General features: G+C 51.6%; 1 protein-coding gene across 8 annotated transcripts in view; it reads left to right on the forward strand.

Moving 5' to 3' along the window:
- MYH11 (myosin heavy chain 11) overlaps window positions 1-13,517 on the forward strand; it is a 118,412-nt gene that overhangs the window by 43,490 nt on the left and 61,405 nt on the right. For all 8 annotated transcript variants that reach the window (XR_011424791.1, XR_011424790.1, XM_023616273.2 and 5 more), the window contains exons 4-5: window positions 584-611; window positions 13,347-13,449. Coding sequence is in view for 6 of the 8 variants with exons in the window: in XM_023616273.2 (XP_023472041.1) it covers window positions 584-611; window positions 13,347-13,449 (131 nt within the window). In the remaining 2 variants the exon portion in view is untranslated. The remainder of the gene's footprint in view (window positions 1-583; window positions 612-13,346; window positions 13,450-13,517) is intronic.

Below are 13,517 nucleotides of genomic sequence, written 5' to 3' on the forward strand. Positions count from 1 at the left end.
GGGGCAGCCCGACCAAGACTGTACACGATGGCTGGGGTGGGGCAGGGGACAGTCTCCTAAAGGAACACAGGATGCTCTTTTTGGAAGAAGGGGGAATGGATGCTGCATTTTCAAACCCAAAATGTCCACTACCCCCTATTCCAGATGAAGGAACTGAGGCACGGAGAGGTGAAGAATATTAACCCAAGGCCACAGAGCTGGGAAGTGGCCAAATGGACCTCACTCTGTCTGGATCCATAGCCTGTGTTCTGCCTGTGACCTGATCTGGGCAGGGTGGGTCTCCTGGGACCCCCCAGAGCTGATTGGAGCCTGGATGCTCATGAACGCGTCAGGCTCCAGCATCCTTCTGGGGCTGCCTCTGGGACCTTGGGGCAGGGAGGAGTACCTAAAAGGGCCCTGCTGCCCTCTTGGCTTTGGTCTTGGCCCTAGGCCCTGGGCAATGAGCCCAGCTGGCCGCTTGTCGCCCACAGTGTGGCCACTGTGCAGGAGCTTAGAATGGGAGGCCCACCCGGGAGGCACCATATCAAGACCCCCAGCTCAGAGCTAATTCTAATTTTCAACTCTGTTTTCTTTCTGTTCTCAGATCGTGAGGACCAGTCCATTCTATGCACGTAAGTGGAACTGCTTTTCCTCCTATTTTTCTGGAGTTGAGATCAACCAGTTAAAGAAAAAGATCCACGAGGGGGGAGCTCTTTGATTTGTCCACCATTCCGAACGCCTCGCCCCATATCTGGCACACAGTAGATGCTCCCTAAACATTTGTCAGACAAATGTTCTCATGCTGAGTCAGGCGAACCTAAACTGTTAACCAGACATGGTGCCATCTTGTTCTGCACCCTCCCTTTTTTTTTGGTGAGGAAGATTGGCCCTGAGCTAACATCCATTGCCAATCTTCTTCTTTTTCCTTGAGGAAGATTGTCGCTGAGCTAACGTCTGTGCCAATCTGCCTCCATTTTGTGTGTGGGATGCTGCCACAGCATGGCTTGATGAGCAATATGCAAGTCTGCACCCAGGATCCAAACCAGTGAACCCTGGGCCGCTGAAGAAGAGTGTGCACTTAACCGCTATGCCACCAGGCTGGCCCCCCACCCCCCTTTTTTAAACTAGCATTTATCGAGCACGTGCTGTGTTTATAGACAGAATTGCGTCTAATTTGGTAACAGCTCTGTGCGGGTAGGTGAGGAAGTCTTGGCTTGTCTTAAACTATGGCTTTGCAATTTCACGATGAGCCACTACACTGGTGCCATAGTTAGTGATTGGTGTCACTGTTTCTTTGAAGACCCAGGTACATGGTCAGAAGATGTTGACTCCATTTAGAGTCATTCAGAGAATCTTCACTATCCAGGGAAATCCCTCCCGTGGTGGCCAGAGTAATGGCCCCCAAAGATCTCCCCTTAACCCCGGATCCTGTGACTGTGTCAGCTCCCACGGCGTGGGGGAGTGAAGGCTGCAGGTGGCATTAAGGTCGCTCATCAGCTGACCTTCACATAGGGAGAGTGGCCTAGATTTTCCAGGTGAGCCCAATGGAATCACCAAGTCCTTGAAACTAGAAGCGGGGGGGCAGAAGAGGAGGGCCAGAGGGCGATGCAGTGTGAGAAGGGCTCACCCAAGGTTACCGGCTTTGGAGATGGAGGGTGCAAGGGTGAGAGCAGCCTCAGGAAGCTGGAAAAGGCAGAGGCGTCTTCTCCCCTGGTGTTCCCGGAAAGAAACCCAAGCCGGCTGACGCCTGGGTTCAGCGCAGGAAGATCCATGTCGGGCATCGCCCTCCAGGACTGTGAGACAATCAGTCTGTGTTGTTTGAAACCACTCAGTCTGTGGTGATTTGGTACAGCAGCCATGGGAAACGAGTACGCTTCCCTTCCACCTTAACCTCTGTAACCCACTCCTACCATCCCTCATTATTCCACTAATTTAATGGGCCAGGTCCCCTGGTGAGTCCCAGGCATATAGGAATGAATCAGAAATAAGTGTGACCACTCTTCTCAAGAGGGAGGATAGCCCCAAGGACAAGAATCACACATTTGCCTTTTGTATGATTTCAATTTGCTGTTTGACCCTGTGAAGGTATTATCTTGTCAGAAACCAAAGAATATATATATGTACATTTTAAAAATCACCCAAGTATACGTGTAATTGCAAACTGTGAAAATATGAAGAATAAGATATGTAAGGAACTAGGAGGACACATAAATAGGAGGAGTTCTCACCGGGGAGAAGAGGAAAGCCTTCTCTAAAGAAATGATATTTCTGCAGAGATGGCAAAGAAGAAGGGGGAAGAGGTTCCAGCATGTGCAAAGGCCCTGAGGTTGAATGGAGCATGTTCTCTTTGAGTAACTGAGAGATTAGTTTGGCCAGAGGGTGTCTCCCAGCAGGAGCCCTCTGTCTGAGAAGAGCCATCTCAGGACATCTAGGACCAGGGTTGCAAACCCAAGGGCCAATCAAAGCCAAGCAAGTGCCATTAATGTGTGAAACGGACTAGGTGTTAAACAGTAGGGAATGGTGGGGAGTGTGGCGAATGGAGAAAATGGCCCATCTGAGTGGGGAGCAACTATCCCTCTCCAACCCACCAGTGCCATGGGAGAAATGTGGATCCAATGTTGCCAGACTCTTCTACCTTTCAATGGAAGCCGGAAATCTAGATTTTTATGTGAAATCTCAAATTTATAAACATTGGCACCTAACTGACATTAATGCACACACAGAGCACCAGCCAAATGAAATCCATTTGTGGGCTGGCTTTGGCCAGTGGGACACCTGTTTACAAACTCTGTCCTGGAACTTTGGGCCTGGAAGGGTCCTCAGCGATGACGGAGCCCGTGGTTCCTGCCACACATGCAGCTTAGTGGCAGGAGTTGCAAGAAATTTTCACGGAGCATCAAAATCTGGAACAGTTCATTTTATATAATATGAAAGTGGATGCAAGTTAGTCTTATATGAATATTTATATGTATATATGTGAAAATGAGTGTATATATATATAAATGAATATATATGCACACATATAAATGAGTATGTATATAGATACATGAGTATATATGCATATATATACATTAACATGCACATATACACATATACATACATATATATATATATATATATATATATATCTGCCAGGCGAGCTGTTATTATCTTGACTGGCATGCAGGTCCTGGCAGAGTAGAGGCAAGAACCCACTGTTCAAGTCCAGTCACCTCATTTTTTATAGAGGAGGGATCAGAGAGGTTATGAGATTCGCCTAGAGGCACACAGAAAGTTTTTATCGACAGTGGGGCCAGGAGCCCAATTTCTGGAGGCCAGTTGGAGGGCCCAGCCCTCATTTGTCGGCCAGCAGCAGCCCTGCGGCCCCCACTCCACTGTGGACGGTGGACATCGTAGACACTGTGGAACGGCTGACGTCTTTTGTATGCGTGGCAACATGCCCGTGCTGGCTCAGCCACTCCGGGGGTGTGAGCTGAGACCCAAGCGACGAGAAAGAGCCAGCCCCCGGGAGAATTTGGGAGGAGAGCTTCAGGCAGGGGCACGGCAAGGGCAAAGGCCCCAAGGGGGCAACCACTTGCCTTTTGGGGGCAGGGGAGGTGCGAGGGGCTGGCACACAGGGAGGAAGGAGGTGGGCCAGAGGATGTGGTCGGGGAGGCGGTCGTGAGGGCAGGCTGGGGTGACGATGGGGACAGGAGGGCATCAGATCATTCTGACCATTCAAGGAGGCCAGGTGCCGCTTGGGGACACGCACTGATGCTGTCGGGGTCTGGGGGCTGCATGAGTCCCGCGGGACCCTCCCCTGCGCTTCCCACTTGGGTAGCTCAGATTCAGTGGCATCAGACGCTGGCCTCGGGCCACTCTCCCTCCTAGGGGAGGTGCCTCGGGCCAGCAGCTGCCTTCTGTCGCTCTCCCCTGGGGCCAGCGCTGACTTGTAAGACTTCGGGGCTTCCCAGAGGTTCGCACCTGGCCTGCGTTCCCTCCCAACTGGGCCTCCCGCTTTGGCGCCCTCCCCTCATCCCTTCCACCTGTGTTTTAAGAAGCCCTGCTCTCTGGCAGAGGCCTGCAGGGTTTTTAAAGGCGCTTTTGATCACACAACGCACTAGTGAAGGGGCACAGCCGCCCGGAGAGCGCCAGTTGTGGTTGGAGGTGGGGCCCTGGAGGCACAGATCTGGGTTTGCTTTCCTGCTTTGCCTTATGCCGGCCATTTGTTCTTGAGCAAACTGGTTCAGTCCGCAAGCCTCGGTCTCCCCATCTGTAGAAAGGGAGTATCAACAGTTCCTGCCTCCCAGGGCTGTCCGGAGAATGGAAGGAACGACGTAGGGGAGAGCCGAGCACAGTGTCTGACACATTGGAGGTGCCCCACGATTGCTGGCTGTGTTCTGCTGCCGTGGTGGGATCAGGTACCCCTGTGGTGCAGGTCCCACTAGACCTCGGGCCCCAGACGTGGCTGCACAGCCGTTCCGGGCACCTCGTTCGAGAGACCGATGGCCCAGCTTCACCCCCAGAGACCCTTGACTCAGTGGCCTGGAGTGGAGCTGGGGAAACCTGTGTTTTTATCTAGTGGCCTGGGCATATGTGAAGCAGCTGGACCGGCCACAAGCCGGCAGAGCTGGACCCTCTTGTGAGTTATCTAAGCGGAGGGTGCTGGAGGGTCGGTTGCATCAGGGCACCCCAGTCTGCTTTGGGGTGGAGAGAGGACTCAAGGGGGGTGTCAGGGAGCTGAGTCTCTGCCAGCAGAGTGCACCTCCCAGATGGGAGAAGGGGGCCCCAAGCACCGCCCCTCTGCAGCCCATCTGGGGGCTCAGAAGGGGTGAGAAAGGAGCCGGGGGCGGCCGGGAGGGTCCTGGAGATTCTCCTGCACATTTTGCTGCGAGAGTGTCTGGCTCGTCCTCCAGGGTGCTGACCCGTCGGTGCAGCCCTTGCGGCAGGAAGACGTCTGAGGTCACCTCGTGCCTGGTTGACGAGAGGCCCCCTGGCCTCGGCTCCTGGGGAGGCTGGGCTGGGAGCGAGCCCACCGGGGACTAAGGCTGTCAGGCTGGGAGCCGACTCTCCTGCCTGAGGGAGTGAAGTGATGGGGGCCTTTGGGTCCCTTTCTCTCCTAAGCGAAACTTCGAGTGACAACACTTGGAGGCCCTGAGCAAGGCGATGTGAGACCATTTTGGCTCCAGGACAGACCACGTTGTCATTTTGGAGGTGGCCGGTGTGCTCGACAGAAAAACACCGAGTCCTGGCCTCAGCTCTGCCATGTTCTCATGATATGACCTCAGAAAGCCACTTATCCTGTCTGGGCCTCAGTTTCCTCATCTATGAAATGGACAACCATGCCTACCGCACAGGGTGGCTGTGAGGAATAAATGAGTTAATTCATCGAAAGCACTTAGCACACGCCTGACAACATCGTTAATGCTCAGTGAACACAGCTGTTACTTATAAGTTGTTTTTGAAAGTTCCACTCAGCCCTCAGCCATGCTAAGTGAAACCAAGGAGAAAAGTATGGGGTGACAGACAATGAATAGTAGCCATTAATCTTCATCATGACTGTCCGCATGATTATTTTGTCTTGATGCACTTTTAGGCATGGCCAGTGGATCTATAGCTGGCTGCTTAGAGACATTCATTTTATCCCCACACCAGGATCTGCAAATGCAAATGCCTAGGAGAGCCTGGCAGGTAATAGAAAGGAGCAAAGTGGACCAGGAGTGACAATAGGGAGTGATGGAGACTGCAGCAAATTGGAAAGCACACATCCATTCATGGGGCAGCTGTGATTCTGAGCCAGACAATTAATCCTGTGGGAAATTGTTGACCCAGTGTTAACAAAGCTTGTTGGGTTTCTTTCCTCCCCAAGAGAATCCAGAACTCTGAATTTTATAAAGCACAATGGTTGCGTTCTGCATGTGTTGATGTGCCTTTGCTTTTTCTACCCAGCAGGATATCTTAGAGTGTCTTCTGTCTGATCATATGTAGGTCAGCCTCCCTCCTGGAAATGCTGTCTTGTATTTAACCAAACCCTGTTGATTGTAACTGTGTTTGTTTCCAGACTTTACAAATATATATAAAGATATATATACAATTGGTCCTCATTATTCACTGATTCCATATTTACAAATTTATCCACTCACTAAAATTTATTCGTAAGCCCAAAATCAATGCTCGTGGTGCTTTCGTGGTCATTCAAGGACGTGCGCAGAGCTGGGAAGAATTTGGGTTTCCCGATGCACCTGTCCCAGCTGAGGGGGAACAAGGAGACCTCTGCCTTCTGGTTTCAGCTCTCAGGCTGTGAGCAAGTGTCCTCTGCGTGGTATATACTTAGTGCCGCATGTTTTGCATTTTTGTCGCTTTTTCTTGGTGATTTCGCTGTTTTAACTGTCCCCCACGTGTAGTGCTGCTGTGCTGTCTGGTATTCCTAAGCACGAGAAGGCTGGGATGTGCCTCCTGGAGAAAATCTGTGTGTCGGATCAGCTTCATTCAGGCATGAGTTCCAGGGCTGTTGGCCGCGAGTTTGATGTTAGTGGATCGACAACATGTATTAAAGAAAGCGTCTTTAAACAGAAACACACATAAAACGAGGTTATATAGAGACTGGCTGTTGAAAATGTTGGGGCCAGAGGCTGCAAGGAACCCCTCTGTGGATTCCCCAGGAGCAGCGGTGCAGTGTTCAGGAACTCAATGTTTGCAGCGACTTTATGGAACGTGACTACTATGGATGACAGGAGTGTGAATAACACAGATCTGCCTGTACACGCACACACGGACACACGCATGCAGAGGCATGCATGACGACATGTCAGTCAATGACAGACCGCATAGATGACGGTGGTCCCATAAGATCAGTCCCACAGAGCCTAGGCGTGCAGTGGGCTGTACCATCTGGGTGTGTGTAAGTGCACCCTGTGATGTTTGTACAATGGCAAAATCGCCTAATGACGTGAGCCTGTCGTTAAACAACACAACTGTATGTATTTTTTAACCTCTAACTGAAATTTAGCATTTCTTTCAATTAAAAAAAGTCCACAAATCACGTTATGAACAGAATTATTAACAATATTAACAGGTATGAACAGTAACCACCTTTGTTTCTAGACTCTTGCCGCCACGATGTTCTCTGCGTGTTTAGAGTTGTGAACAGCAAGTCCCGATGTGAAGGAATTCTAATTGCTGTAGTCTTGAAAACAGAGGCTGCAATCTGCTTTTCACAAGTGCTTTTCCAGCTTTTTCCCCCAAATGTTCCTTACAGCAAACTCCTGAGGCCGGAAGGACAGACTCAGGCAACAAATATCTATTTTGCGCCAACTGCTGCCAGGCAGGGGCCAGGCCTGGGGGTCCTGGAGGTGAACCAGACAACAGAGAACTTCAGATGGTGATGGGTGCTATGAAAGGCACTGAGAGAAGATTTAGACAATTCGTAGTAAGTTTGGGGTTGGTATGTATACAAACCTGGGAAGGAATAAGACAAAGTTGTTATTAATTCTGGGGAAAACCAAAAGCTGGGCAGGAAGGAGGAGTAATGGCAGTGGACTGAGGGACCGGCATTTGCGTTATAACGCAAACCCCAAGTGTTGATCTAAGCGGAAATACTGGATGTGACGAAATGGCCTTGATGGGGAAAGAGGAGAGGCTCGACTGGGAGCCGAATGCTCGTCTTCCGTGGAAGGACATCAACATGTGATGCTCAACAAGTAACAGTCGAGAATTCGGGATAGAACGCTACTCAGGTGTGTGGATGGAAGCGCTCAAGCCACCTGCTGTCTTGCACTTTCCCAGCCTTTTCCGGCTTCCAGAGGCCGCCCACAGCCCTCGGCTTGTGGCCCCTTCCTCCATCTTCAAGCCGGTAGTGTAGCGTCTTCAAATCTCTCTCTCCAGCCCTCCTGCCGGCCTCTTATAAGGCCCCCTGTGATTATACGGGGCCACCAGGATAACCCAAGATAATCGCCCATCTCCGGGTCCTTCATTTAATCATAGCTGCAGAGTCCCTTTTGCTGTGTAAGATGACAGATTCACAAATTTCTGAGATTAGGATGTGGGCATCTTTGGGGGCCATTATTCAGCTGATCACAGAGCCCTTTGACAACTTATGAGCCAGGCGCATGTGGGACCCACGTGTCACCTCCCAAGGTACCTGGGTAGAAAAATCGGCTTGCTCATCGGCATCTGTAGAAAATGGCATTGCTCCACCAACATTTGTTGAGTGAACGAATTCTGTTTGGTAGCAGAAGGGAGCGGGGAAGAATATGCCTTACAGATGGCTTCCCAGCTGTGTGACCCTGCACAGTGACTTAACCTCTCTGAGCCGAGCTTAGGGAGATACTGTGAGGGTGAAGCAGCAGCCACCTTGGCCTCACCCCCCAACACCCAGGCCATCGCCAGGGTCTGCTGCCCCGGAAACAGCACCGCCCAGCAGGACTTTCTGCGATGACGGCTGCTGAGCACCTGCCGCGCGGCCAGCACAGCTGAGGAACAGGGGGTTTTATGATTTTGGTTAATTTAAGTAGCCGTTTCTGGCTCACGGCTCATGCACTGGGCAGCGCGGTTCTGAAGTATTTCTCACCTCCCTGCTCCCCGCCGTGACGACGCCCCATTCATTCATTCATTCATTCATTCAGCAGATACTCATGATGAGAAGTAGTAGGACGTCGTAAAGTCTGGATTCCAGAGACAGACCTCCTGGGCTTGAATCCCATTAGCCATTAGCCATCTGCTCTCGGACATAAGTCCCTTCACTTCTCTGAGCCTCAGTTTCCCCCCCAACCCCATAAAATGGAGGCAACAGGTGCCCCACTGGGTTGCTGTAGGGATCAAACGGGTTGATTCGTGTGAGGGACGGGGAACCATGCCACAGCCCGTGGAGACGGATGGAGCTGTGTATTCAGGGAGCAAACTGCGCGTCAGGGTTTGGGTGAAGAGAGTATGAGGGTGGGGCAACAGGAGATCAGAGAGAGGGGGAGTTTGAACTGTAATCTAAAGCGGACAGGAAAGTGCTGGAAGACATCAGCCAGGGCTTGGCAAACTGACTGGCGGGCCAAATCCGGCCCCTGTCCGTTTTTTTATAAATAAAGTTTTATTGGAACATTACCACGCCCATTTGTTTCCATATCTGCTTTCGTGCTATGAAACAAGGCACGACCCATAAAGCCAGAACTGCGTACCCTCTGGCCCTTTAGACATGGTTTTCTAAACGGTAGAAAAACATGATATGATTTCTATCTTAATGACAATATGAATGTTGAAGATAATTATTTAATAACAGAATATATTGGGGAAGCATTGGGGAAGGAAGAAACGGTTATGAAAGTAATAATAGCTAACATTTTGGGGCATTTGGCATTGTTCTAAGTGTTTTATATATATTCACTCATTTAATCCTTGTAACAATCGTTTAAGTGCTTTTATTATACCCATTTTGTAGATAAGGAAACTGAGGCGTGAGGATGGTTAAATGACTTGCTGATGGTCACACAAGGAGCTGGCAAAGCAGAGATTTGACCTCAGGCAGCCTCGCCTCGGAGCCCCCCGTGCTCGTTTGCTGACTGATGCTGCGGGGGAAGGAGGCATTGCTTCTGCCTGGAGGCAGTATTCAGACTAGAGGCAGTGCAGATCTGGGCTTTGCAGGATGTGTAGGAGTTGGACAGCACAAATGCTAGGGGACCTCACTGGCTGCAGGGGTGGGCGCCACATGAGGACCAGGGATGGAACCGCTCTGAGATTCAGAGCCAGTTTGGCTTTGCCACTGAGGGCAGCCCACAGGCCGGAATGGACTTGGAGATGGGGTGCAACCCTGGGAGCCAGGACCAGCTGTGTGATTTGTCAAATTATGCAAAATGAAGACACAGAGCCCCGTGTTCAAAACGGGTTAAGAATCTCAAGATGGCAACGTCAGGGCGTTAAACCAAGCACGGGGCCCTCCTCACAGTGGTCCCCGTGGGGCTGCACAGGCTGCCACCCGTGTAGCCGGCCCCGTGGGGGTTAAGCGACTGCTGCCTAGCTCCTTGCAGCCGCGGGGGCCGGACTGATTCTGAGGACTTGTCAGTGGGACGATGCCACAGCCCAGAGGCCGCTCCGGGACGAGGGGGCTGGGCACCAAGTCCCCTGAGACACAGGACGGAGGGCCAGGGTGCTCCGCTGGGCAGGCCCCCTCATCCCCAGGTTCAGGGCTCAGAAAAGCAAAGATCCTCACGTTTCCGAAGCAGCCCCGAGCTCATCAGCCTTCAGATGCCCGTGAGCCTGGAGCCAGGAGTGGGGAGGTGTTTTCTTTGCCAGAACTTTCCAGCACAATTTATTTGTGTCAGTAAAGCCTGGAAATGTTGAGCCCAGCAGCCCACATCGGGAGAAGCAGATTCCCAGAGTGCGCGTCCCCCTTCCCTCCCTCGTGAGGTGGGAGACCAGGGCCGAGGTCACAGCCAGGCCAGTGTCTATGTTGTAAAAAGGAGGCGGAGGGAGAGGCTGAAGGCGGTGGTGGAAAGTGAGGGAGGGACGCGGGGAAGGCGAGGTGGGCTGTAGTGTCCCGACTCTCATCTCACTTAGATGGGGATGGGCTGGGGGCCACCTCCCTAGGTGGCTTCCCACACTCCGATTTTCTCTCCTTCCTCTTGCTCTGGTCAGAACCCAGCCCCTTCAGTTGGTCAAGTGTTCTGAGTTAGCCTGATTGAAGTAATTCATACTAAGGTGTGAATGACTGAGTGGCCTGGTTCCTTGGTCCCCAGTTACATTTTCAAAGAGCCTCTTAAGGTGGGCGAAGGCTCCCAGAATGTGGAGAAGAGCTCTCTGGTGGTGTGGGGTCAGGGCTTCCCTCTGTCTTTCCTGCATTCCATCCCGAGTCCTTATCAAAATAAAAGGGCAGCGGGTGGAACGTGGGCTCTGGCGTCAAGTAGACCGGTGTTCAGATCTCGCTCCTTCTCCATGTTCTATCTGTGTCATGGCAGGAGCAGTCATGACCGAGAACAACTGGCTTCAGCCTCTGTGAGCCTCGGTTTCCCCAGGAGGGTGATGGGGATAATGAATGACTCTGTCGTTAGGTTTGGGGAGGATTAAATGAAAGGATTTATGAGCATAGGGAAGGCCTTTGGCAACATCAGTTCCATTTCCCCTCCCTTCCTCTGGCCTCCGAAAGCAAGTTCCTAGAGAGCTGGGCCTGTTCATGGAATGACTTGGCGAAATCTAGTGGAAAGAGGCCTGACTGCCTTGGAATCAGACACTGACTTTCAATTCTGACTGTGCCTTGCTGTGTGACCTAGGGCAAGTTGCTTACCCACTCTGGGCCAGAGCTCCTCTTCTATAATAACATGGACGTGAGATGTCGTCCCTTCAGGATGGGGAGAGGGGAAGGAAAGGAGATAATATGTGCATGTGAAACAATTAGCACAGGGCCTCCGCAAAAAAAAGTCAATTCTCTCCTTAAAATTAAAAAAAATAGATTTCTTTTGTTTGGACTCAGTTTTCCCCGTAAGAAAATGGGGATAATGCCCCCATGGTTCCCGGTTCACGAAATGCCTCCAAGGCCACGTAAAATAATGTGGCCATTGGGAATGGTCACTGTTAGGAAGGGGGGCGTGCGGGGCCGAGGCCGGCGTGAGGCAGTCCTCGCTCCTGGAGGTCGCACGCTGGGTTTCTGGCCGGCGGGGCCCTGGGCCGAGGCCCAGCAATTCCGGGCACGTGTTGCTTTCTTGCTCTTTTTTAACCATGAGCCAAGTTATGAACAGGCCGCCCTGGCAGGGCAAATTCGTGTCTTTATTCCCTAATTAGGAGACGGAGCAGAGGCCGCACGAGCGCTGGGGGCGGTGGCTCGGCGGGGAGAACCACGAGCCGACCTCGGGTCGGACAGATTCTTCTCCAGAACTAAAAAAAATAGTCCTCTCTTGTGTTTGGGAATATGCAGTGAGCTCAGAAAATGGAGTCTAGGCAAAGAAAGGAGAAACAAAAATAAGAGGAAACCAGAGGTGAGGGTGAGAAGGGAGGAAAGCTTTGTTTGAGGCCCTCTCCTTCGCTTTCCTAGGAATGGTGGGAGTCAGAGGAAGGTTCTGGAACCCTTGGAGGAAGCAGTCCCACCATGATGATCTCTGATGGCCTAGAAAGCGAGCTGGCTCAGGAAGGCCATCTTGGTAAAAAGTCTACCACTTATAATCTGGGAGTACTTTTCTGATGACACAAACAGTGCCCTGCTGATCTAAACCTATCAGTCATTTACACTTTAGTGTAAATTACTTCAACCAGATTTCTCCTTTGATACTTGACTGAGATCATTAGCCAGCTACCTGACAATCAGAGGAAGGGTCTCCAGAAGATGAAGGGGCTTACATCTGCCCAGTGCCTGATGGGATAACCAGCTCTTTTTTTTTCCATACAGGGAGCTCCTAAACTTCTCCCTTAAGTCCTGGTACTCTGAGAGGTATTTATGTCCTTCTGGGAAGGCGGCCTCTTGCCTGATCTTTCCATCTCTGACAAAGCTAGTGATGTCTTAAGCAGATGACTTGCAGTGAAACTATTCTGTATGATACTGTGCTGGTGGCTGCCTGTCATCGTATGTTTATTCAGACCTATAGAATGTATACCAAGAGTGACCCTGTTGGAAACTATGGGCTTCGAGTGATGACCGTGTGTCCGTGCAAGTTCATCAATTGCGACAGACGTCCCACTCTGGCCCGGGGTGTGGACAGTGGGGGAGGCTGTGCCTGTGCAGGGCCAGGGGGTCTGTGGGAAAATCTCTGTACCTTCCTCTCAATTTTGCTGTGTCCCTAAGTCTGCTCTAAAAAGTCAAGTCCATTAGAAAAAAGTAGACGGTTCCTGATAAACCTAAGTTTGGATGTTGGTAGGAAAAATCAGATTTTCCCTTTCTCACTCTTCCTATTTTTTTTTTTTTTTTTTTTTTTTTTTTGAGGAAGATTAGCCCTGAGCTAACTGCTGCCAATCCTCCTCTTTTTGCTGAGGAAGACTGGCCCTGAGCTAACATCCGTACCCATCTTCCTCTACTTTATATGTGGGACACCTACCACAGCATGGCTTGCCAAGCAGTGCCATGTCCACACCCAGGATCCTAACCGGCGAACCCTGGGCCGAAGCGGAATGTGCGCGCTTAACCGCCGCACCACCGGGCCGGCCCCTCTCTTTCTCACTCTTCACCTGAGTCCTTTCCTGCATCTTCCCAGGAGGAGTAGATTGAGATATCAGATGAGGGTTTGAGGCCCAGCCCAGCTCTCTACCAGCGGTGTGACCTTGGGCAAGTCACTTCCCCTCTGGGAGCCTCAGTTTCCCCATCCAGCAAATGGCCGTGATGACAGTTGTCATGCCATGGAGCCCCCGGAGCTGTGGACAGGTCCCCACAGAACACCTGCACGGCGTTCTTTCCGGGAGGTCACTGTTCCTGTGTCTTTCAGAGGCGAGTCTGGAGCTGGGAAAACGGAAAACACCAAGAAAGTTATCCAGTACCTCGCCATGGTGGCCTCCTCCCACAAGGGCAAGAAGGACACCAGCATCACGGTGAGTGGCGGGTCCCGCTCGGTGGCCAGGCCTTAGCGGACGGGTGGCCAGCTCGTGGCGTGACGGAG

This window comes from Equus caballus, chromosome 13 (assembly GCF_041296265.1).
Source record: "Equus caballus isolate H_3958 breed thoroughbred chromosome 13, TB-T2T, whole genome shotgun sequence".
Lineage (NCBI taxonomy): Eukaryota > Metazoa > Chordata > Mammalia > Perissodactyla > Equidae > Equus > Equus caballus.